We start from the raw sequence: 25,821 nt of genomic DNA, 5'->3' as shown, positions 1-25,821 counted from the left end.
ATCACCAACTTTAGAAAAACAAAATAACACTTGGCTGTCCTTCCTCTTCCCCAGTTCACTGAGTTGGGGAGGGGAGTGCTGGGGAACCAGCTCTAGACTTGAAGCTTTAATGTCCTTTTTGGTTGTTAAACCATATTTCTAAGCAAATAATTGCTCTTGTCCATTTGTGTTTTCAAGGCCAGATCTCCATCTCTTTCCTGGCTGAATGCTCCCTTCCCCCACCAACATCTTCCCACATTCCTTAGCTTCTCCTTTCTCCCTCTCCTTCCCTCCCCTTACACACACACACACACACAATCAGACACACACCTTCCCACCACACACCCATATGCAAAATAAAATTAGAAATACCGCCTGACTCTCAAGGTATTTAGGGAATGGAGATCTTCAATCAATACAGCCAAGTCCTCCATTCCCTCCCTCCCAAGCCAGGGTGAGAGGCAGACAGAGCTTCTGAAAATGGTCCAGACAGCCATGATCTTGACACAAACAGACTCTAAAGGAAAAAAAAAAAAAAAGACCATTTGTGCTTTCCTGTGCCTGCCCTCTGGCCATCAGGTCTCACAGGGCTGCCAGATTCTCAGAGGCCAACACCTGGCAAGCTGTTCTTTTGCTTATATGTAAGACCCTTGCAGAACACAAAAAGGTTTCCTGGTTGTCTTTTTCATTTTGATGCCTACCGTTAAAATACAGAGAAAATAGTATCTGATGCTTCAAAAATATAGGCTGAGCTGATAAGCATATTGTCCTCATTTTAAGGGCTTATTCTTGTTTTAATCAACCAGTTGAGGAAGCAATAAACAATTACTCGTTTATGATGTTTGCCTTCATCCGGAGGAGTGTAACAGGGGAGTGAGGTGATCTCTGACACCTCAAGAAGCCGAGGTGGTGGTGGTGCCCATATTCCTGCAGGGGTTCTAAAACCCTCTCTGCTCCCTCCAACCTCCATCTGACACACACTGGCCAACTGTCCCCACCCTCTTGGTGCCGCTCGGTACCTACCTCAGACTAGTGGGGTCAGAAAAAAGAAAGGAATTAGGAAGAGTGAGATGGGGCCAAGACTCCAGGCAGACGCTCCTGGTTCAAGCTGTTCAAGCTCTGTGTCTGGATAAATGGTTCAGTTATATCCCTTTCTCCCAAGTCAGAGCTCCCTCTGGGTCTCAGGGTGATGCTGGGCTGTGTAGAGGCTGAGAGCAGCTACATTAGTTCAAATCCAGGCTCTGCCACTTACCCGCCGTATGTCCTTGGGCATGTGAACTTAGCTCCTCCGTGCCTCAGTCTCCTTATCCATACAACGGACGTCACAGAGCTTCTGCTGAGGATGAACAAATCTGCCTCATGCTGAAGGCTTAGCATAGTGCCTGGTTCCCAGTAAGGGCCCAACAAATAGAGTCAATAATTACAAATGAATGCTCAAATAGCGTTCACCCTGTGCAGGCACGGTTTAAGCTCTTTACATAGATTGTTGTCATATAAGCTCACTTCTCTCTTTTACAGATGGAGAAACTGGAATCTGAAGATCACCCAGCTGTGAATGATGGACATTCAGACCCTGGGGCAGACAGGCTCCAGGGTCGGGGCTCTCAAGCCATCACCACAAGGACACTGATCTTCAAGGGTGGTCGCCCCCCAGGGAAAAGCTGAACTCCTAATCCCCTCCGATTTCCTCAGTATGAGAAGGACGGGAGAGGATGGAAGGGTCTCAGCCACAGTGGGGAGGGAAGGAGCAGATGACTATGAGGGAGCCTCCACATCAGGGCTGAACCCAGAGCTCACAGCTGGACTGGTGACTGAAGTCAGGCGGGGAGCCCCAGCCCGCTCCAGAGGAACGAGGTGGGGGAAGGTTGGGGAGGGGAGCAAGTCCACGAAGCTGAGCGGGGTGGCCAGAGCGCCGCCCCCAGGAGGGAAGGGAGGGTTGGCGGGGCTCTGGGAAGGGCGGGGTGGCGGGGGGATGCCCAGCTGCCGTCCCCGCCGCCTCCTGGCCCCCACTTGCCGGCGCCCAAGTGGGAGGACGGCAGCTGCCCGCTCCCTCCTCCCGACACCCCCGCTACCTGCCCGGTCCCCCAGCGAAGCGTGAGGAGGCTGAGAGCCCGTGGGGCCGAGCCCGCAACTTTGCAGCCTCGGGGAGGGCGAGAGCCGGCGTCCGGGGCTCCTCTTGTCGGCGACCAGAGCACGGTGAGTTCCTCTCCCCACCCGCTCTGCGGCGGTGCGGGGGGCGGCTTCCCGGGCGTCTGGGAGGCGGTGGCCGCCCAGCCCGCGGCCGCCCGCGCTGTCTGTCTCGCCGGGGCCCCGGCTGTGCCTCCCTTCTCGGCGGGCGAGGCCGGCGCCAGTGCTGAACGGACAGCTCCCCGCGCGCTAGGGCCGCCCGGGCGGTCCCCGCGGTCCCTTCTCCCGCTCGCGGCTGGGGCTGCGGCCGCCGGCCGTGCGCCCCTCGCAGCCCCCAGCCCGTCCTTCTTCCCGGCTCCGCGGCGCATCTGGAAGCTGCTCCCGCGGCCCCCCTGGCGACCGGCGTGGGGAAGACACTTGCTTCTCGCCGGAGCCTGGGTTGCCGGCACTCTGGGGGTGGGCAGAGCCGCCGCCGCCGCAGCCCCCCCCGGAGCGTCTGGCGGAGGGGCGGTGAGGGGCCCCCAGCGACCAACCCCAGTGGTCTCAGCCCTGCGCCGAGACCCCCGCCGCTGACAGAGGCCCGCGGTCCCTACGGCGGCCGCCAGTCTCCTGGGGGCTCCGGCACTTGCAAAGGCGACTCCAAGGTGATCAGTCACCCGATTGGCACGGGACAGCCTGGACCGAGGCCTCATGGCATTCGCCCATCCTGGGTGCAACAACCCTTCCTAGACCTTTTCTCGAGTCTCAAGCTCGCCTACTCCCGAGCCCCTGGAAAAGTTCTCGCGGGCGCCCAGAATCCTATTTTTCAGTGGCTTCCGAAGCTGGGCAGGAACCGGGACTGTGAGGGGCGAGGGGGGATAAATGTATTGGTGCGGGGCTGCAATCCGCGGCGGGGGTAGGTCCGCTGAAAGGCTGGCCAAGCAACCACTTCTGTGCCCGGGGAGAGCTTGTTGGCATCGAAAGGGTTTCGGCGGCGCCATCGGGGTTGTTTGGGTTTCTCGCACCAGGAGGGCGGGAGGCAGGCGCAAAGTGGGTGGCGGTGGGAGGGGGCGCAGGGGGATTTTAATTTCGTCGCCTCTTTGCCAAGAAATAGCTAGGGCAGTCAGCAGTCGGAGAGATGGACTGAGCAAAACCAGCTGACCCTGGTATTCCGGTGTGCCCCCCCACCCCCGCCTCCTAAATGTGTGTGTGAATGTATTGATTGTTGTCATTGATTTTTCTAAGAAGCCAGGTGGCAGCGGCTGCTATGTGTACACTCAGACACACACAAACACAGATACACAGGCGCACACACAGATTACACACATAGAATCACACACAAGGAACAGCCCCCCACACCCCATGCAAACATCAGGGGACCCACAGGCACATGTACCCCCAAAGCTCTTTGGGGTATGGGTAAGGTTGCTGAGTACTGCTCAAGATGAGGGGTGGGGCAGAGAAAGGGGAGGTGAAACAGGATCGTCAGGAGGTCATTTCCATCTGCCCCCACCCCAGATCTTCTGCTTTGTCCTCCTAGGGGTCGGAGGGAGAAATCTCAAACCCAGGCACGTTTCCACTGCCATAGAGGAGAAGAGCCCTAGCTCCCCTCCCCCACCCCATCTCCTACAGACTAGGAACAAGCCCTTGACCTAGCCTTCCTCCTGCCTGACTCCCGGGGGGCTCCAGGGTGCTGAGGTTGCTCAAAAATGGAGGAGGCAGACACCAGGATGTAGGGCTTGGCCCCCAGAGGCCATGGTGATCTCAGGGTGTCATGCCTGCTGGGTCACGGTTAGGGAGAAGAGGAGGGGCGATCTGAGGGACGTGGATTTTCATGGAGCAGAACAGACAGAACTGGGGAGCACCCTAGGGTACCCTCGGGACACTGCGGTAAGTCTCCCTCTCCTTGGACCCTTAGGAATGTGATCGAGGATGCTGGCCCTGAGGCTGCTCAACGTGGTGGCCCCCGCCTACTTCCTGTGCATCGCCCTGGTGACCTTGGTGCTGCAGCTCTTCCTGTTTCTGCCCCGCATGCGTGAGGACCCCACGGCCGCCCGCCTCTTCTCGCCCGCCCTGCTCCACGGGGCGCTCTTCCTGTTCCTCTCCGCCAACGCCCTGGGCAACTATGTCCTGGTCATCCAGAACTCCCCGGACGACCTGGATGCCTGCCAGGGGGCTGAGGCCAGGAGGGCCCTGTGCCCCCCGCCCAGCACCCACTTCTGTCGCGTGTGCGCCAGAGTCACCCTGAGGCACGACCACCACTGTTTCTTCACCGGCAACTGCATCGGAAGCAGGAACATGCGAAACTTCATCCTGTTCTGCCTCTACACCTCGCTGGCTTGCCTCTACTCCATGGTGGCCGGCGTGGCCTACATCTCCGCGGTCCTGTCCATCTCCTTCGCCCACCCCCTGGCCTTCCTCACGCTCCTTCCCACCTCCATCAGCCAGTTCTTCTCTGGTGAGTGGGCCTTGGCAGGCAGGTTGGGCCCTACATGGACACCTTCCACCTCAACCCTACATTTGCCAGGTTTAGCAAATAATATACAGGATGACCAGTTACACTGTAATTTCAGATAAAACAATGCTTAACTTTTCATTACAAGTGTTTCCTGAATATTGCAGGGGATACATTCATTCTAGTTTTTTTGTTTGTTGTTTGTTTTGTTTTGTTATCAATTTGAAATTTAAACTAACAGGGCATCTATGTCACCTGGCAACCTCCCTCTCCACCCCCATCCTCATTCATTATCTCATTGGGTGCCACTGTCCATGTGCTCATAGAACTGTGGCCATCCAGGTAATACATCTGCTCTGTAGCAGGCAGGGCTGAGTGCTGGCAATCCCTCCATGCAGCCTGGAGGTAGCCCCACGCTATGACCTTCCTCTGCCTGGACTCCAGTCCGGCTCACTCATTCCTCCAAGGACTTTGGCCTCTAAAGATCTTGCCAACCAACTACAGGAGGGTTGACCAGGGTGCTGGGCCAGTCCTGCCCTTCTACCCATTATATTTGACCCCACCAGGTTGTTCTCCGGTCTACAGATGGCTCAGAGCAAAGAGCACCCTGGTTGGAGTTGTAGTCATATTTAATGACTCCATCTTCACACCAGTGTCATGGGACTGGCGGGGCATCTGACCCTCCAGGAGGCTCTTACACCTGTAGGAGCCAGGTGTGTGTGGGCCCTCACACTGGGGTCAGCTAGGCACCCTGGTGAGGGCTGTACCTTGTAAAGTGTACCCCAAGGAAACTGGGGTATCAAGGCCCAAAGGGACCTGGCCCCTGGTGGCAGTTCTTACCACCTTACCTGGCCTTGAAATCTGCCCTGACCACCTCATTTCCTTCACTTCGCCCACCCTGGCCCTGACTGTCTTGGTTCTTACAATCACTAGCATATATATATATATATATATATATATATATATATATAGACAGGTAGCCGTGTGTGTATGATGTTGTTATTTCCATTTCTCATGAAGAAACAGACTCAGATGGGATCAAATGGCTGTCCAGTATCTTTATTTACGAATGACAGCCTCTGGCCTGCCTCCCAGGTCTTTATAGACAACACACAACAGCTCAGGACAAATGGTTTGTGTCCTCCCCCACTGACCTTTCAGGGACAAAGAAAGACAGAATACAGCTACTTCCACTGAGAACCCCAAATGGTTGTGGTATGTCTGGGCTGGATGCTCATATGAAATTCTGCTCTACTCTGGGGAAGCAGCATCTTGGTCTTTCGTTGGGGCTGTGGCCCAGTCCTTAGACAGAGAACTTGGTGCCATTTGGCAGTGGGAACACAGAGGCCCAGGAAGGACTCAGCAATGAGGGCTGTCTTGAGGGCTGGTGGTTGAGCTGGGCCCAGAACTCAGAGCTCTCGGGGCCTTCTGGACCCAGGCGGGCGCCAGCATGGGAGGCTGCCGGGGACTGAAATAACCAGGCTGGGGGAGGGCAGGTGGGTGGGTTAGGGGGTGGAGTGTGAGCACAGCAGGTGGAGGAAGGAGGAGAGCCAGAGAGCCTGATAACACTTCCTTTTCCAAGTAGTCTTATTCACATAAAAATGGATGCTTCCTAAGGGAGGATGTTGAAATGGTTTGATTTGAGATAAGCCTGGCCTTGAGGACTGTCCATATGTGCTAGGTTTGGGAGACAGGAAAGTAAGGAAGAGAGACCTCTTGCTTTAATCTGATGGGGAAACAGAGCCAGTCAGTCCCTTTCTTGGGGCCCAGATCTTGGTTCCAGCAGAAGAATAAGCCCCACTATCTTTTACCTCCTCGCCAGACCCCCTAGTAAAGGAGGCCTCGATTTCTAATCTCCAACTGTCTCATCTCACCTTCCTCCTTTGCCAGGCTTTCATCTTTCCCCTTGGAGAAGGGAATGGCAACCCACTCCAGTACTCTTGCCTGGAGAATCCCATGGATAGAGGAGCCTGGCAGGCTACAGACCACGGGGTTGCAAAGAAGTCAGACATGACTGAGCGACTAACACACACACACACACACACACACACACACACATCTTTCCCCTTGCCAGCCTTTCTCTCCCCTGCCCTTACACACACCTCCCCTATTCAGCTTCTCCCTCACTTCTTAACACAAATGGTTGAGGCTCCCCCTGACTTCTCATCTGCTCAGGAAGCTGGGTGGATAGGAGGGTGTTAAAAGGAACAAAGTTGCCCAGGCTGACCTGTCCTCAACTGTGGGGCTGCCCCTAAAGCAGATCTGCCACCAGAGCATGGGATGGCTGCGAATGTGGGCCCTGGGGGCGAAAACTGGGATGGGTCTTCAGATGGCTACTGCCCACACACCCTCAGTTGGTGCCAGAGAAGGACTGGCCAGTGACATTTTTAGAAGTTGTTCTTTCTTTTGGCTTTATGGGACCACGCAGGTTGTGTCACCTCTCTGAGCCTCATTCTTCTCATCTGAGAAATGGAGGTGATGCCATCTGACCTGTGTTCATGGCACTTGGAAAACTATGCCAGTGTGGTAGGTGCCAAAAAAATCCAGTGGACAAATAAAAAGGTTAATGTTTGTTGGGCAAACTGTATGTGCTACTCACCATGCAGATCTTATTTCAGCCTATCCTCAGGACAAGTCTGTAAGATAAGTATTATTATATAATTTTTAAAGACTCAGCAACCAAAGGTTAATGAGGATAAGTTGCTTTGGAACACACAGTATCAAACCCAAGATTTGGACTCAGGGCTGCTAGCATCCAGAGCCCATATTCTTCCTACATACTGCTTTCCTGGGGCTGCCCCTCTGAAGTTGCTTCTTGATGATTGAGCCACTTTGGGAGGGAGGGAGCTTCTTATCCCTGGATGGATGTTAAAGATCTGGGTGACGTTCTGTCAAAGGTGCTTGGTGGGAAACCGGGCTGGAGAGACTGGATGGTGTGACCGTTTCAACCCATTAGGAAAATTCTGTGATTTTCTAAAAGGAGCAGAGCTATTATTAAATAGTTCAGAGGAGCTGAGGCGGCCAGGCTAGGCATCTTCAAACACTTTGAGAGAAAACAGATCCCCAGAATAGCCTTTTATAGCTGCTGCAAGGGGCCAAGGCAAGGCCACAAGGTCTTTTCTGTATGCCTTGATTTGTGTCAGAAAAAAAGCCTGTGGAAAACAGCTTCCGTCAGCCCAGGCTTGTCCCTGAGGCTGCGTTGCAAGGCAGGCTTGTGCTTGACAGCTCTGATGTTCGCACATCCCAGCTTGCAGGCCCTCTTTGCCTGTCAGCATTCCTGCACCCCAGAGGGCACCGTGGTCCCAGGGTCCTTCATCCTACACGTGGCTGCCTGAGCTAACCTGACGAGGAAGAAGTGGGTCAGAGGCATGGCACAGCCCAAAGTGAGCCCTGTCCCACTGCTGTTCCCTGCTCCCAGTGCAAGCCAGCTGGACTGAGCGTCCCATCCCTTGGGCAGTGGGACTTATCTGTCCCCAAGTTTGCCAAGAGAAACTTGCTATCAAATCTCCTAGGGCTGAGGGCAAGACAGGGATGCTAATGAGCAAACCTGAGTCATATCCACATCCTCTTGGTTGCTGGGTCCAGCATTGCTCAGATTGGAAAAGTTTTAAAAGCCCAGCCCTCAGGAATCTGGAAATGGAACCTAGGGGAGATGAGAAGAGGTCCTTGGGGGTCAGGGGAAACTGGAGAAGGGAGGTATATGGTTGAGATTTGCAGGGATGAGTAGGTTGTAAGGTGGGGTCTCTGGCAGGCACTTGCATCTCACTGGAGGGAGTGGTGGTGAGCTTGCCCTGCAGGAGAGAGGGGCTGAGGAGGGCTTTTGAGTTCTCTGCTAGGCCCACTGCCCTGACGGCTGGGCAGGTGGAGGCTGCCAAAGTTGTAAATCAGCCAGGTCTCCAAGCCCTGGAAAGGAGAAGGAGAAAGCTTGATGGTCTTAGGAGTTAAACTTGAGCCTCTTTTGGAGGTAATCTCCTTATCTGTGAAGGATGCTGAGCAGGGAGGGCTGAGCTGAGTGTGAACCAGAATGCTGGCCACTGGGCACACAGTGTCCCTGAATGATGCAACCCTGTGGAATTATTGCTATTCTACCCACTTTACATTATGAGCAAACTGCAACTCAGAGAGGTTAAGAAACTTGTGAAAGGCCACAGAGCTGGGAGATTCAAACTTAGCAAGGACCGACCACTCCAGCTCGGAAGGAGAATGGTGAATCACTTACTCAGTGGATGTTTAAGCCAGTCATGCAGAGTGCTGATTTAGAGGGGTTTAATGGAGGTTCAGCTCAAGGCAGGGGGCTAGACTGACAACCTTGGAGGCCTTTTCCAGCCTTAGCAAGCTCTGATAGGACAGCTCTGGTCGAAAGTTCCAGTGGCCATACTGTCCTCTTTTTAACATTGATAATTGAATTATCCTCTGCACTGCCCTGAAGCTCGTGACTTCTTCTTGATGACGAGGCCCTGTTCTCCATCATGCTGTCACTTTCCTGAATCCTCCCAGCCAGTGCTCACAGCTCCGAAGTCAGCAGGCTTTGCAGTCCAGACAGTTGCCCAAGCACCATCTCCCTGTCCAGGGTCTTCAGCTCACCCTTCTCTCCTCCTGAGAAAACCCCCTTCTCCCTGTTTCTAGCCCCCAAAGAGAAGGCAGAGAGACAGATGGGAAGCACTGACCCTGAGCAAAGGTTAGCATCTAGGCACTGCCCATAGGAGTTTCCTTTCCTTCTCCCCCACGTCCCCAGCGCTCCTCTCTCGCCTCAGAAGCCATCAGCACTAAGAAAAAGTTAGGACAACTAGTCCTCTCCCTCGCCACAGCGCTGAGACTGCTACAAAATGTAGTTTCAGTCTCATTCATCTCCCTCTCTCCGGAGCGGAAAGCGCCTGCCTGGATCGCAGTCTCCTACGTGGCCAGAGTGTAAAGTGAGTCTGGTGTTTCCCCGCCCTCTACAGGAGCTGTCCTCGGTTCTGAAATTTGTTTTCCCCGCCCTCTGCAGGAGCTGTCCTCGGTTCTGAAATGTTCGTCATCCTCATGCTTTATCTCTGGTTTGCCATTGGCCTGGCCTGCGCTGGCTTCTGCTGCCATCAGCTGCTGTTGATTCTCCGGGGGCAGACCCGCCACCAGGTGCGGAAGGGGGTGGCGGTGAGGGCCCGGCCTTGGCGCAAGAACTTACAGGAGGTCTTCGGGAAGAGGTGGCTGTTGGGCCTGCTGGTCCCCATGTTCAATGTTGGAAGCGAGAGCTGCAAGCAGCGGGACAAGTAGCAGGTGCTCCCATCACTCCTCTGCGTGTGTGTCTGTCTTGACTCCTTGTGAACATGAGACCACAGCACCCCGTCTCCACCCATGACCCACTACAACTTTGGACTGGTAAGGTCCTAGCATCCATCCCTGGTCTATAACACCAGAGAACTGTGTTGGTTCTCAAGGAGGAAAGATGGCCACCCAGGCATTGCTAGGCTCCCCCATGAGCCAGCCTGGTGGCTGATTACTGCTCAGAGGCCTCTGTTTTTGTTTCCGTCCCTTGGGTGCCTGCTTTCCCCCTCTGCCTGGTCCATACACTCTCTACCAAGTCTCCTGTCATCATTGCTATCCGCTAGAGCTTTTCCTTTCAACCCTAGACTAGGAGTGGGGAGCGGATTCTTACTGCTGGTATGATGCTCCCTAAAGGCCTGAAATCTGGCAAAAATGTTTAGAATGACCACGGGTGAGAGGCAGCCAAGTCAGCTCTGCCAACTGCTAGTGAGGTTGGGAAAGGAGGATCGTGTGTCCTCGTCTCTGTGGAACTGTGGACAGTGGAAGGAAAAAAGAACTCAGTAGCTTGCTGCCCAGCCCCCAAGTTGCAAGGCCTTTTCTCTGGGAGATAGAAGCCAACAGCCTGAGATTTTCCAGCTGCTGTCTCCTGTCCTCCCCACCCGAGCTGGGCCCCCCAGCCCAGTCCAGGACCTGGCTGGATGCTTCTTTTCCCTGGCACTCTTCCAGCCTTTGCCATTGGTCTCCAAACTCCAGGTCTTCCATAGATGATAGGAAGACAAGGGAGAAGGGAAGGGAGATACTGATGAATGAGAGAGGTGTGTGACTACACAGCCACATAGATGAGGGCACGTGTACATGTCTGTGTGTGTGGGGGGTGGCTGGTGGTGAGGAATGTTGTTACGAAAATAGAGTCAGAATAGGAGGAGAGAGGGTCACGCAGAGATTGGGCACTGGAATATTTTAGGACTGAGAATGAGGGTTGCAAATGGGCTTATTTCTGAAGGACATTCTAGCAGCTAAAGCTGCTCAATGTTTGAATGGTTGCCTGGGGAGATAGTGAGTGTCCCACAACTGGAGGTATTCCAGAAGGGACTGGGCAGTCATCTAATAGGTGTGCTGTGGAAGGAATTTCTGCTCAGGGCCAGGGAAAGGAAGCTCCTTTCCACCCCACGACTCCAGTGTCCTCTTCCTGAGCACAAAAGGACCCCTTGCCAGGTCAGGAGGCAAGGCCTGCTGCAGAGATGCCTGGGAGTTATTTGCTTTCATAGAGGATGAGGCAGGTAGGGAGGGGTCTGAAAATCATGATGCAAACTTTCAGGACCACTGGGTATTAATGCTAGTTGAGGGTGTCAGCATTTGAGATCAGGGGCATGGAGCCATTTCCGGAGCAGGTTGGGGCAGTGGTGGGGAAAGCAAAGCTGGAAGGGGATGCTCAACTCCGAGGAGGGAGACAGGAAGAGTTGAGGCTCAAGAAGGGGGGAGCAGAATATAGGGGTGCAAATAGGAGACCAACCCTGACTGACTCGGGATGAAGGCGCTGCTGTGCGTTCCGGGGCCCAGATGACCAGACCCCTGGGTTATATGAGGGAGTGGAGACAACACAAATGATCCCTCCTGACTGGGTCCCAAGGCCGTTCTGCCATCCAGCCTGCTGAAGCCCAGACTCTGCAGCGTCCAGCTGGTGGTCACAGCGACCCTGACCATGGCTGCACAACACCTCACAACACCTTGAGCTCTTGAGCAGAGCTTGGGAAGTTTCTGCCTTCATGCCTCCAGAGAACTGATGTAGTAACAGTGCCTCCCGCTCATACTTCTCCCTCTTATATTCATGCATTCATTCATGCCTCCTGCTGTATTTATTGAGCACCAACTATGTGCCAAGTCTCTATCAGGCACTGGTATACAACACTGAACAAGATGGTGAGATCCCTGCCTCTGGGAGCATCCCGTTGCTGTCCCCATGCACTGACTCCCACCCCCTGAAAAATGGTTACTCTGCTGTCTCATTAGACAGCAGGACAGGTCATTTGGAGGGGAAGGATGTGGCAAAGGGGGTGAAACGGGGCTCCCAGGCTTCCAGGATGGAGGGGTTATTGGGGGGGGAGCATGCTCACCCTCAGTTCTGACCACACTGAAGCAGTGGGAGTGGAAGAGGAGCAGGAAGACCCCAAAACTCAGGCTTGGAAGCCAGCCCTGCCACGCTCCAACTCCTGGAGGCTCAGCCCTTGTGAAGGAGCAAAAGACAGATGATGCAGGGAGTCATCTCCTGGCTGGTGGTGGGGAGGTTGCCAGGTGTGGGGCTTGAGTAATATTTGTACACATGGCTGAATATTGTCAGTAAAGAACATCAATAAAATATGTGGTTTTAAATTGGATTTGACGTGGTTGCTTTGGCAATGTCATTGGTAGCAGGGCTGGCCAGGCTGGAATGCACAGACACAGTCATACTAACTGCTAAAATGCTGAAGGTAAGAATTAACAATGCTTCTGTCCCAGCAGGTAAATAACCACTGTCCATAATCCACCTCTGCTGTCCCAGCTGCTCCTGCTCCTCCCCTGGGGTCCCGGGCTCTCCTCGCAAGTCAGCAATGAAAAGGGCAATGCCTGGCAGCTGCATGGGACCCCCAGGACCCTGCTCCTGCCCTTCAGCCAGTGCCCATTGTGAGGGGTCAAGGTTGTGCTGTGTGGCTGGTAAAAGCGTGGGCATCACCTGGCTGGAGACAGGTCTGCATGCTAGGATCTGCGGACCCACAGGCACCAGGGATGGAATGGCTAACCCTGCCTCCTCCTCCCTCTCCTTCCCATGTCAGAGGACAGCTGAGGAGTCCACCCAGTCTTCCATCTCATCCAGAACTCAGCAGCACTGAGAATCAGCCAGGGAGCCCTGCCCTCTCGGCTCGTACAGTATCAGGACACCTTGAGCTACCCAGCCCTGGGAGCTGCTTGAGGGCATTGAGGCCTGAGGGAGGGCCTGGCCCCTGAGAAGGTGAGTGGACATAACCTCTGATGGTATCCAAAGACCTGCAGGCCTGGACTGATGGCGGACACAACTGCAAAGTGCTTGCTACTTGGGCTGTTGGAGAACCTCCAGCCTAGGCCAGTGTTGTATACAGTCTGCACTCCCTGAATGCTCACCACCAGGCAACCAGCAAGGCAGCCCCTAGATACGCTGGGGCAGGTGGGGAGGGGGTGCATGGAGTTGCGGTCAGTCCTCAGCACTTTCTAGAGCAGGAGCCATCTGTACTCCACCGGGCAGAGACATCTGCCTTGTTCACCATCTTGCCCTGGATGCCACCGGCGGCTAAGCACATAGCAGATGATTGATAAACACTGACCGAATGTTTGCACAGGTCAGTGCTTATTCGCACGTCCCATATGTCTTCTTCCCCTAATGTGCCCAGCACTGGATTCTGCACACAGTGGGGCTAGAAGACAGATGAGACAGCTGTTCTCCAAGGGTTCACACCCTGGGAGAGGTTTCTGGGAGTGCTCAGAGGAAGGACAGAGAATACCCAGATGTAGGGGACTTCTGGGTGGGTAGGGTAAGGTAGGGGAGGGTAGATGAGGTCTCAGCAGGTGGAGGGACCTGGGGAGGGCTGCCCGGGTGGAGGGAACAGGCCTGGAGCCTTGGAGTGAGTGTGGAATGGTAAGCATAGGGGACATTACAGAGGGAGTTAAGGCTAAGAGATGGGACCTGAGCAGAGGGGCCTTGAATGCCAAGCTAAGAAATCTAGAATGAATTTGACAGGTCATAGGGAATACTTTGGCTACCTGATGCAAAGAACTGAGTCCTTGGGAAAGACCCTGATGCTGGGAAAGATTGAAGGCGGGAGGAGAAGGGGAGGACAGAGGATGAGATGGTTGGATGGCATCACCAACTCGATGGACATGAGTTTGAGCAAGTTCTGGGAGTCGGTGATGGACAGGGAGGCCTGGCGTGCTGCAGTCCATGGGGTCGCAGAGTTGGACACAATTGAGCGACTGAACTGAATTGACTGAGGGAACCATTGAAGGTTTGAGCAAGGGGATTACCTGATTAGATCTAGAATTCAGAAATGGAGCCTTGGCAGGTAGACTGGAAGTGGGAGGGACCCGATAGGAGGCATTTGCCACAGTCTGAGTGTGGTGTAACCAGGGTCTGGGTGGTTAGCGGCTGTGGGCTGGTAAGGAGGGGGGATGCCAAAGCCACTTCACAGACAGGGAGCATGACCAGAGAGCTACTGGGGAAAGATCCAAAGTGATCCTGAAGGGTAGAAGTGGGGTGATCAGGGTGCCCTCTAGAGGCAGGCCAGCAGGAGCCCTGGAGTTGGGAGAACGTGACTCTAGGTGGGGTCCTGGGTGGGGTTCAGGGCCCCCTGAAGCACTTTGACACTGTCATTGGCCCATCATTGGCTGGCAGTTGATAGTGTCACTAATAACCACCCTGCAACCCTGAGTGGAAGAAGAGGGTCAGAGCTTACTTTAACGTACAACTCTCTGGCTCCCAAAACCGGGGGTCAGGAACCATCTGCCCGTGGCAATAGAGGTCACAGGTCCTCTGGCCTCCACACCCAGTATCAGATGGAGTGATACACTGGGCTCCTCAATGTTCAAGAACCAAAGGAGCTTTGGGATAACGATGTACTTGAGGAGACCTAAACCATATCACCCTCAGTGTAATGAGGAGCCAGTCCTAGGTCCTAGCAGGCATCTTTCAGCCAGTCTCCTCCCCTAAGAACACAGCTGTCCCCGTCATTCCATGCATTTGGCCCCCCAAGTTTCCTGGCTCCTTTCTGTTACCCTGCATCTTCCGACTGGCCTCACTGCTCCCCCTGCTTCTGGGCATGCTCTCAGGGATGCTTGAGAGGCAGCCCCTCCTGCTGGGGAGAAAGGAGGGCTGGGCAGGGAGCAAGGATACCTGGCTCCCATCTTATCCCAGGTGCTATAGAGGTGAGGCAGAACCCTGGTCCTGCTCACCAGCCAAGGTGAGCCTGTTGGTGTGGTGAGGTGGGGAGGGGAGCTCAGCTGTTCTTGATGTTGGTCTCTGCCTCTGCCTTCTTCCTCCCTCTCTGGGTGGTGCAGGCCCAGCTTCTCCACTCATTCCTTAGACTTTCATTGATGCCGACCCAATGCCAGGCAAGATGCCAAGAACCAGGCAGGTGAAGATGACTGAGACCCATTGCTTAATCTAGGGGAGTTCACTGGCAAGACAACCAATGACAGATGGTTGTGGTTCCCAGGTATGAGAGCATAGATGGGAGGGAGAGGGACAAGGTGTTAGGGAAGCCTGGGGGAGAGCACTCACTGAGCCATGGGTAAGCTGGAAGACTGCCCAGAGGAGGTGACACCTGGCTCACACAGGATGAATAGGAGTTGGTTGGGCAGAAAAGCAAGGCTGTGGGTGGAAGTGGGGATGGGAAGGACTATCCAGAAGGAGGGATGCCAGGTGATTTCTGGGAATTTCAAGTCTCCGTGTACGAGGGATGGGATCATGAGTAGGCAACGTGAGGCCACAGCTGAAGAAGGTTTTTAGTCTTGAGGGCACGTGCTCCCTGTCTCCTCCCTCTGATCACTTCTTATAAAACCTTGACTCAGCCTAAACCTTGGCTCCTCCTAGGTCCAGGCTGTCCCACTTGTGTGCATCAGGCACAAACTGATATCTAGATCAGCAGGGTCCTCCAGGTTGGAGTCTAAGGCAGGGGGTCATGGTCATCGCTGAGAGTTTCAGCCTGAAGCCGCTGGAGAGCTCAACTGGGACCTCTTTCTGGGCCCAAAGAGGGGCCCCTGGGAACTCCCCCATCCCTCTTTCCTTCCCACCCAGACTCAGCAAATGGGGTTGGAGGAAACTGTTTCTGTCAAGATAGCCTCTGGGAGTAGAGTAGAATTGAAAAGCTGAAAACCCTGAAACGCAGGGAAGACTGCATGATGCACAATCTCCTGTCTTGACTGGTGAGGCCCACATGCCCCTTGTGGCGTGCTGCCCCCTGGTGGACAGCCCCACAACCACATGCCTCTTCCACCCGCCTAGCCCTCTCCCAGCCCCACCACATGCCATGGGGTATGTAGTCCAGCACTGGGGGGATCTTCCTCGACACTTGGCAGCTCTAACTGACTGCCTCCTGCGTGGGTTTGTCTCCCAACTCTACTGTAAGCCGTAGAAGGTGGGAGTGGAGATGATGGATTGCCCCGGATTCCCCCACACCTCGTGCAGAGTGTGGGCCACTGATGCTGCTCTTGCAGTAATTCTGCTGTGAGTGATAATGACCAACATTTTCTGAGCATTCTTTACCTGGCAGATCCTTATCATATACACACTCTACTCGCACTGTTTATTCCTCACAGTAACCCCTCGAGGTGTGCTTTAGTATTACCTCTGTTTTCCAGATAAAGGAACAGAGGCACAGAGAGGTTATATAATTTGCCCAAAGCCTTATGGCAGAGCTGGGATTTGAACCCAGGCTGCCTGCTCCTGAGTTTATCCTTCTAACCTGACACTAGTTGGTCTTTCTACACGGACTGTTGTAGATACCCAATAAATTTCCTGCTGAAAAGTAACCACGAGTCGAGCTTTTATTCATCAACTCATTGACTGATGGATGCATCCAGCACATTTATTCAGCACTAGGTGTCACTTCCTGGTGGCTGAGACGGTAAAGAATCTGCCTTCCATTCAGGAGACCCAGGTTCGATTCGTGGGTCAGGAAGATCCCCTGGAGAAGGGAATGGTAACCCACTCCAGTATTCTTGCCTAGAGAATTCCATGGACAGAGGAGCCTGGTGGCCCACAGTCCATGGTGTCCAACAAAGAGTCAGACACGACTGAAGCGACTAAGCATGGACTCGCTATGCGATAGGCCCTGGTGGGGACAAAGAGGCCCAAGGCTCAGCCTCTGACTTCATAGAGCAGACAGTCAGCTGTGTAAGGTGGCCGTGCAGATGGAAACAGGCTGACTTCAGAGCCAGTGAGGTGAATCTGGTTCCTCCCAGACTGATGATGATGGCAAGCTGCCCTGGATGCAGCAGCTTCTTCTGGAGGCTGATTGTGGAGGCCTGAGGACAGTGCAGGCTGGGGACCCTCCTCCAGGGCTCAGGGACAATGCCCAGCCAGCCGGAAAGGCCTGAGCTGTCTCTGGGCTGCTGCCCTCCCAGGCAGTGTTGTGGCGCCTGCAGGAGGGGACGAAACGCTGCCAGGAGGCTGAGCTCAGCATCTCTCACACCCACCCCTGGGGACCAGAGCAGGGGATGCACCAGAGACTCTGAGACGGCCTGGGCTCCGAGGAGAAAGCAGCGCATGCATCAAAGCTCACCTACAACATATGGGGAGAGAGAAGCCTCTGCAGGGCCCGGAGGACAGCCCGAAGCGAGAGCACGTGGTAACGTCCTCCCCGCGGAAGGCAGCGGATGGCCCATGGCGCAGCAGACGGAGCCGGGCGCTGACCTGGAACCCTGAGCCGACAGAGCTGAGAGCCGGGGCTGGAGGCTTCCAGAAGGGAGCAGCCCTGTGTACGGGATCCTTTCCAGAGTCTCTGTCCCCAAATGCCCCTTTCTGGCCCTCTCGTAATGCCTGAAATCCCCACCACCAATATCTCCTTAAAAAAAATAGCACTGCCCTCATCACCACCAAATTCCTCCTTTCAAATTCTGGGATTGGCTTGAGCTGCTTTCCTTTCCTGTCTCATAGTGAGCTGAGAGTTGGGTCAGACATGGCCTGAATGGGGGATTTTCTCTTATTTTTTTGGCTGTCTTGTATCTTAGTTGCAGCATTTGGGATCCAGTTCCCCAACAAGGGATCAAACCTGGGCTCCCTGCATTGGGAGCAGAGTGTTAGCCACTGGACCACCAGGGAAATCCCTGAATGGGGGCTTTTAGATAGAGAGGAAGGGGGAGTGGCGTCCAAGACGTGGTGCTCTGAGGGGAAGGGGGACCCTGCATAAGCAGAAGTCAGGGTGGGGGGCTCACATATCCCCTATCCAGTAAGTGGCATCTTGGAAAGATCACCACACTGAGTCCAGAGTACCCAGGAGTTCTGATGCTGAGTCCCTGTGTGACCCCGGGCAACTCACTGTCATGATTGGACATTGGACTCTTTTTTTAAAATAGTTAAATACGCAATGTTTAAAACTGAAACCTAGACAGCATATTAAAAAGCAGAGACATTACTTTGCCAACAAAGGTCCGTCTAATCAAAGCTATGGTTTTTCCAGTGGTCATGTATGGATGTGAGAGTTGGACTGTACAGAAAGCTAAGGGCTGAAGAATTGATGCTTTTGAACTGTGGTGTTGGAGAAGACTCTTGAGTCCCTTGGATGGTAAGGAGATCCAGCCAGTCCATCCTAAAGGAAATCAGTCCTGAATATTCATTGGAAGGACTGATGCTGAAGCTGAAACTCCAATACTTTGGCCACCTGATGCGAAGAACTGACTCATTTGAAAAGACCCTGATGCTGGGAAAGATTGAGGGCAGGAGGAGAAGGGGACGACAGAGGATGAGATGGCTGGATGGCATCACCAACTCAATGAACGTGAGTCTGAGTGAACTCTGGGAGTTGGTGATGGACAGGGAGGCCTGGTGTACAGCAGTCCATGGGGTTGCAAAAAGTCGGATACGACTGAGCAACTGAACTGAATGCAATGTTTATTACTGTAATTCACAGTGTTTCGGGTATATAGCAAAGTGATTCAGTTGTATGTATATTTATTTATATGATTCAGTTGCGTGCATATATATATATATATTCTTTTTCAGATTCTTTCCCATTATAGGTTTTTACAAGATACTGATCCCTGTGCTATACAGTAGGTCGTTGTTTATTTTACATATGGCAGTGCATATCTGTTCATCCCAAATTCCTAATTGATCCCTCTCTCTTCCTTTCCACTTCAGTAATGATTAGTTTGTTTTCTATGTCTGTGAGTCTATTTCTGTTTTATAAATAAGCTCATTTGTACCATTTTTTAATCCACATATAAGTGATATCATATGACATCTCTTTCTCTTTGACTTATTTCACTTAGTATGATCATCTCTGTTGCATCCGTGTTGCTGTAAATGGCACCATTTCATTCCTTCCGATGGTTGAGCACTACTCCGTGTAGATGTATATCATATCTTCTTTATTCATTCATCTGTCAATGTACATTTAGATCGTTTCCATGTCTTGGCTATTGTGAAACAGTGCTGTTATGAACACTGCGGTACATGTATGTTTTTTAATTAGAGTTTTTGCCTTTTCCAGGTATGTGCTTAGGAGTGGAATTGTTGGATTGTGGGGTAACTCTATAGTTTTTAAAGGGACTTCCCTCCCGTTTTCCATACCTGCTGCACCAATTTACATTCCCACCAACAGGGCTGGAGGGCTCCCTTTCTCCACACCCTCTCTGGACTTAGACTTATCAAGAACTGGACATTCTCAGCCCTCAGTGGGACACTTGGTCTGAATGACCCCCCCAAAGGGGCAACACAGAGGGCAGCGGGAGGCTTCTGAATTGTGACCCCGAGAGGCTAAGCCTCAGGAGAGCTGACTTCTAGTCCGGATCATGTCCTAGATTCGCTGGGTGCCCTTCCACCAGACACTGGGCTCGGTCTGGCAAACTTCTGCCTAGCATGATGTGCAGTGGGCAGTGGGGGAGAAGGCAGGAAGGGTGCTTAGGCGAAAAAAGCAGTGAAGAGTAAGCATGACTCCAGAACTGGAAAGACACAGGAGGTGAAACCACATATGAATTAGATTTTGACAGATTCCAAGCCAGCAGCGCCAGGAAAAGGGCTGTTGCTGCTTTTAACCAGGCTGGTAAGGGCTGCTCCCCAGGTCCAGGCGGAAAGGGCCCTGGGAGACCCGAGGAGGGAGCCGCCCAGGCGGCCAGTAGAGCCAGCAGCGAGGTCCATCCACCTGGGCACGCCTGGCAGTGGGGGCCAGGACTCCCTGGCAACGTGCTGGGTAATTAACGGAGAGAGGGGCAAGGGAGGGGAACGACTGCTAGCCGAAGAAAGGATTTAATTAGCAACGCTTTCAGGAGAGAAAATTAAATTACAGGAAACGGTGGTGTACTCCGAGGGAACACGAAACCCCTAAACCGATTGCTCAGACCCCTGCGTGGGCCAGGGTCGCAATTCCACAGCCCGGGCTCACCCCGTGGGTGCAGGACCGCGGGGGGCTGGGTGTTACCCTGGCTGGACTGCGCTTCCGCGTCGCGTATGGGCATCCCTGGGGCCCGCCAGGGCTCCCTGCCGTGACTCGGCTCGGCGGGAAGGGGGCGCCCGCGCCCCGCAGGCCACGGTGGCGCACCGGAGAGGACCTGGGAGGCGATCCAAACCTGGAGGGGCCGCACGGGGTGTCCTCTCCTCACCGGAGCCGCAAAGAGCTTCACGGGGCAAAGCGGCGGGATCGAGGCCCAGACTCACGCTGCCAATAGTGGTCTGACTCATCTCGTCTGAAAAGTGGGGAGAACCAGCCTGATCCGGAGAAATCGGGCCAGAGAGTGCGAGGATAAGGCGGCCTCCTCCACACCCTGGCCCTTCCCCCATGCATCACCTCCTGGGAGTTTTTGGCGTCCAAGATCTTCGACCTCACTCTCTTCCCTGCCCCTCTGCATCCACAGGAGCCTGGTGTCCCTCTACCCCGCCCCACTGCACCTCCCCCCACAACCTTGCAGTATTTTTTTTTTTTCTTTCTTATAACAACAGCAACCATCCTTGAGCTCAGGCTAGATCCAGGCCTTCAGGTGAGCACTCTGCCTAGGGAAGAAAATCACTGAATAATGACCACAGCCCAGATCAGCAGAAGAGGAAACTGGAGTTCAGAGAGGCCAAGGGTGTCACCCAGGAACACACAGCTGTCAAGCGATGATGTTGACGTCATACCCCACTGGCCTCTGAGTACTTGATCTGCAGGGGAGCATCGTTTTTGATCCCCAGTCCCTGGTAACAGAGCTTCTCTCCTATTGGGCACTCAATAAGGATTTGTTGAACAAATGGTGGGTTATCTCCTTGTTTGTCGGAGAGGGTGTAACAGCAGAGAGGCTGTGAGGCTGAACCGAGATGGCGTGTGTAAACACTTGGCTGTGTACCTGGACCGCTGGGAGCATCTCCTGGAAGCTGCTGCCAGTGCCTCTCCAACTTGACAGTGTGCAGGAATCACCTGGGAACCTGCTAAAAATGCAGATTTGCAAGCAGATGGGCCTTTAATTCTTCTGCACTTCTAACAAGCTCCTGGAGATGGCCATACCCTGGATCGCACTGCACTGTGCAGGGCCAGTCCCTCTCCTTGGCCCCAAGCCCAAGCCCACAAGGGGGAGCCGCTGCAGTAATTCCCAGTTTAGTGTGCACGTCCTCTGCTGCTGCTAAGTCGCTTCAGTCGTGTCCGACTCTGTGCGACCCCATAGACAGCAGCCCACCAGGCTCCCCCGTCCCTGGGATTCTCCAGGCAAGAACACTGGAGTGGGTTGCCATTTCCTTCTCCAATGCATCAAAGTGAAAAATGAAAGTGAAGGCGCTCAGTCGTGTCCGACCCTCAGCGACCTCATGGACTGCAGCCCACCAGGGTCCTCCGTCCATGGGATTTTCCAGGCAAGAGTACTGGAGTAGGGTGCCATCGCCTTCTCTGGCACGTCCTCTAAGGAGCCTTAATTACTGGCAGGGGTGGGAAGGGAGGTCCTACCTCCCAAAGAATCTGACAGAATTGGTGTGGCCTGGCCATCGGGATTTTAAGGCCTTCCACTATGGCTCAGACTGTAAAGAACCTGCCTGCAGTGCAGGAGACCCAGGTTCAATCTGAGTCGGGAAGATCCCCTGGAGCTGGGAATGGCTACTCACTCCAATATTCTTGCCTGGAGAACTTCATAGACAGAGGAGCCCAGTGGGCTACAACCCATGGGGTCACAAAGAGTTGGACACGACTGAGGGACTGACACTTTCACTATGCAGCCCAGGCTAGACCCGCTGCCCTGGCGGGGCGTGTGGCAGTAATGTGAGCAAGGGGGCCTGAAGTTCGCCCAGTACACGTGTGAGGACGGAATGTGCGGAGGCTGCAAGCTGAGTCACCAGCCAGGAGGCTGGGCCAGGTGTGAGATTACAGCGATCCTGGCTAGGGTGGGGCCTGCAATCAATACCGATTCCTCAATAGCTCCCCACCCCTTGGTGAACCGCCCTAAAGAGGGGTGAGGCTGAGGACTGGGGAGCGTGCTTGCCAAGTACTCTGCGAGGTATGTGCTAAGGAGGGGAATCTGTTTTCAGGGCAGCAGAGTGTGGAAGTCTGGCAGGGAGCTGGGCTGCTTACAGCCTCTTTGGGTCTATGTGACAGGCTGTGACCCTGGACACAGGCCAGTCCAGCTGGCCCATCCTCGCCCCTTCAACTGCCTGCTTCACCTGCAGTAACGATTGTACATTTAGTTCCTTGAGCCCCCCTTCCCCCCCGCCAACTCTACACCTTACGGCACAGTAGCCTTTTGTTATGGCACAGTAATCTAACAAACTTGGAAGTGAGGCCCAGGGAGGTTGTGTAACTTGCCAGGATCATGCAGAAACCCAGGTCCAGGTCCAAAGTCGTATTTCCCTCTCACCATGATGCCTCTACTCAGGCTCTGTGTGCGCGTGCAGCTCTTCAGTCATGTCCGACTCTGTAACCCCATGAATTGCAGCACACCAGGCTCCTCTGTCCATGGGATTATCCCAGCCGGAATACTGGAGTGGGGTGCCATTTCCTCTTCCGGGGGAACTTCCCAACTCAGGGATTGAACCCTCGTCTCCTTCATGCGGATTTTTTACCCCTGGGCTACCTGGGAAGCCCCTGTCTCTTTCCTTTGGCTAAAATGCTGGTCCCAGCAGCTGATGCTGGGAAAGATTGAAGGCCGGAGGAGAAGGGGATGACAGAGGATGAGATGGCTGGATGGCATCACCGACTCGATGGATGTGAGTTTGAGCAAGCTCCGGGAGTTGGTGATGGACAGGGAGGCCTGGCGTGCTGCAGTCCAAGGGGTCGCAAAGAGTCAGACGCAATCGAGCGCCTGAACTGAACTTCCTTGCAGCTTATCCAAACTCCACCCGACGCCAAGGCTGAGCTCAAATCTCAGCTCACCTTGCATTCCTTTTGAAGCCTTGGAGAGCTCCTGCAACTCTGGTCTGTAGCTGACCTGGGCACGTCACACCACCTTGCCCTGCTGCTCTCTCTGTGAGTCACGTCTCCTGACTCAGCTGTGAGGGCTCCAAGGTCAGGGCCACGTGGGCCCTGGGCCTCAGGAAGCGTTTGGTGCTGCCAGGACTGGGCCTTGGGTGAGGCAAGAAGGTGCCTACAGTGCAAAATTTAAGCAGGTGTTCAGGCCTGGGGTCGTGTGAATGCTTCTGCTGGCACCAGCTGGGGGGAGGCTGAGGAAAGCGGACGCAGGTGCTGTTGTGGGTGAGCCCTAAGGTCTGAAGGTGCCACCAAACAGGATAATCCGCTTTCTAGAACTCTCTCCTAGTGTACTGGATGTTGGGAGTGAAACTTATCAACTCATATACTGTGCCTCTATCAACAGTTCTATTCTCAATTAGCAGTTTAACATGAAGGACTCTTGCCCTAATCAAAGGATGCTAAAGCCAAAGATTATCAAAACATTAATCTTTGAAACAAAAGTAGGAGTGGGCCATATCACCTTGCCCAGGCTCACACGCCCAACTCTGGGTGTGTAAGACCTGGTGAGACACAAACCATCAAAGGAGTGATTGACTGAGGGTCTCTTCTACCCTCCCACTCCAACAGAAGCAGAGAGAATGGGATTCTCCAGGCAAGAATACTGGAGTGGATTGCCATGCCCTTCTCCAGGAGCACTTTCTTCCCTTGATTAAAAAAAATCAGTGTGAGAGACATTTACGCCCGGGTATAAGCTCTCCCACATTTCTCAGTGCCCTGCCATTAATGGGGCCAGGAGGCCAGTCCTGCCACTGCACAACGGGCAACCCTGGTAACTGAGCCGTCAGGGGCTTCAGAGTGTGACTGAGCCTGGAGAACGCCTCAAGAACACAAGCAGCACAAACTTCCAAATACATCCGTACTAGACAGACAAGCATCGGCTTGAGGCTTTAAAAAAAGTCTTTGAAGTTACCCTGGCCCACCTGGCCTCACTGACATCAGTGACCATCAGTGAAAGCACCGCGTCTGACCCAGGCCTGGGGCTGCCTTGTCCGCTACGGGTATCCTGGGCTGTTGGCTTGGGTGCTCCACCGCCCTTCCTCTGTGTGTCTTGCTTAAGTGAACCCTCAGTTGCATTTACCGAGCAGCCCAGTGACAGGTGAGCAGCCCCGAAGCCTTGCTGGAGAACAGAGGAGTCAGAATGACTCATGCTCTGTGGGGACCACCTGACCTCCAGAACCAGGCTTTCCTGCGTTTGTCGAACAGGACGCAGGGCCTACGGAAGGTGCAGTGTATTTGTGGGTGTCTTTCGGCTTCTTCTCTTCCCCTGACTCTGGGGTGACATGAGTTTGTTATCAGGGCTGAGCAGAGATGGCAATTTCAGCTCAGCTCTCTGGAGTGGTATTAGGGTTTTCCTATCAGCAGGCAGGAACACATCTGGGGTTTCTGGCCAGGACTCGGGAGCTGCCATGCTATCGGCCCCGGACGAAGGATGGGCTCCAGGCCAAGCGCTCCCATCTGCCCAGGCAGCAGCCCAAGGTTTGTGGGTGCCTCTGGAGAACAGAGGCCCTGGCCCACCTCTGTTATACAAACATTTACCAGAACTAGCGAGCAGTCTTCCAGGGCCCCTGCAATGCCTGAGATGAAGTGAGGTTTTAGGAAAAGTAAAGGCAGCTATTTTTACTCTCCTGCTCGCCAGCCACTCCGACGGCCTTGTCCCAAAACGCTCATCATCCGACCTGACTCACGCGGGCTGGCCTCGGGGTCCTACTTCAGTTTTCATTCCCTTTCATCTCCTAAGAGCTTCCACCTACTCCCTGTGTTACTCTGCAGGCTTTTCTTTCTTTCTCGTCTCCTCCAGATGCTGTAAATTTGAGGCAGGACCCACACAGGCTGTTCTTTCAAGCAATTCTCTCATGTCTTGCATAACCATCCTTCAGAAAGAGATGGGAGTGCCACGTGTTGTAAGAATGGAGGAGGAATTCTGAGAGGAAAAAGCCAAAGTGCTCACAGGAGTCCAGGGATCCACAAAGCACCTCCTTCCGGGAAACCAGTTAAGAGGCTGGGTTGAGACTTGCTCTCTTCCCATTAGCTGTCAATGAGATTTTGGTAGAAGACGGTGTTAATTATTCCAAGCAAAGGACAGCCCTTCAGGGGTGGAATGCCATCACGTGAATTCCACTGCTGGGCTTCTGTGCACAGAAGCTACCTTGCTCTGTGGAGCAACTGAAAAAACACTTCAGAGACATCTTTTTTTTTTGTACTTCACCATAATCTCAGCATGTCGAGTGGACCGAATGTCTCCTCTTCTAATGAAGGAAACAGATAAAGCTGCTTCCTGCTACCTCTTTCTCTCCAGCTACTCTGCTCGTTCCGTGTCACCCAGGCAGACCTCATCTCGTCTCTAACACCCCTCCCGGTGGGGATGAAAGGTGACACCCAGAGCCTGGGTCCAGAATAAAGTCCTGACAAAGTACCACCATATCTGCACAGTCTATGACTATTTACCATTAAAATAACTGTAAATCAACCTAAGAGGCTCCTTATAAAACATGCAGCAATATACTGTCTCAAAAGAGGCTTCCTAGCACGATGCACAGAGCGGAGTACCACACAGGTTCAGGGGAGGCAAAGGGAGTGGGCCAGAAGAAGTGTTAAAGGCTGTGGGTAGAGAAATCCAGAACAAAATAAAAGAACACTGACATACTCTCTAAAACGTAAAATCCCATTAAATGTCCTTCATTTCAGAGGAAATAGCTATTTGCAGCTGACTGACTAGGAAAGGACACAATTTGATTTTAGTTCAGTCATTCTATCGTGTCCGACTCTTTGCAATCCCATGAACTGCAGCACGCCAGGCCTCCCTGTCCATCACCATCTCCCAGAGTTCACTCAAACTCACGTCCATTGAGTCGGTGATACCATCCAACCATCTCATCCTTTGTCTTCCCCTTC

The 25,821-nt window shown here is 53.7% G+C and overlaps 1 protein-coding gene across 1 annotated transcript; it reads left to right on the top strand.

The window, feature by feature from the left end:
* The first annotated feature begins 2,089 nt into the window (after positions 1-2,089).
* Positions 2,090-12,159, top strand: ZDHHC22 (zinc finger DHHC-type palmitoyltransferase 22). The gene is made up of 3 exons (XM_061429563.1): positions 2,090-2,175; positions 4,004-4,543; positions 9,528-12,159. The coding sequence occupies exons 2-3, from the start codon at positions 4,018-4,020 to the stop codon at positions 9,791-9,793; spliced, it is 792 nt and encodes a 263-aa protein (XP_061285547.1). The 5' UTR covers positions 2,090-2,175; positions 4,004-4,017; the 3' UTR covers positions 9,794-12,159.
* The last annotated feature ends 13,662 nt before the right edge of the window (positions 12,160-25,821 follow it).

The sequence above is a fragment of the Bos javanicus genome, chromosome 10 (genome assembly GCF_032452875.1).
Source record: "Bos javanicus breed banteng chromosome 10, ARS-OSU_banteng_1.0, whole genome shotgun sequence".
NCBI lineage: Eukaryota > Metazoa > Chordata > Mammalia > Artiodactyla > Bovidae > Bos > Bos javanicus.
This window is presented reverse-complemented; position numbering and strand designations above follow the sequence as displayed.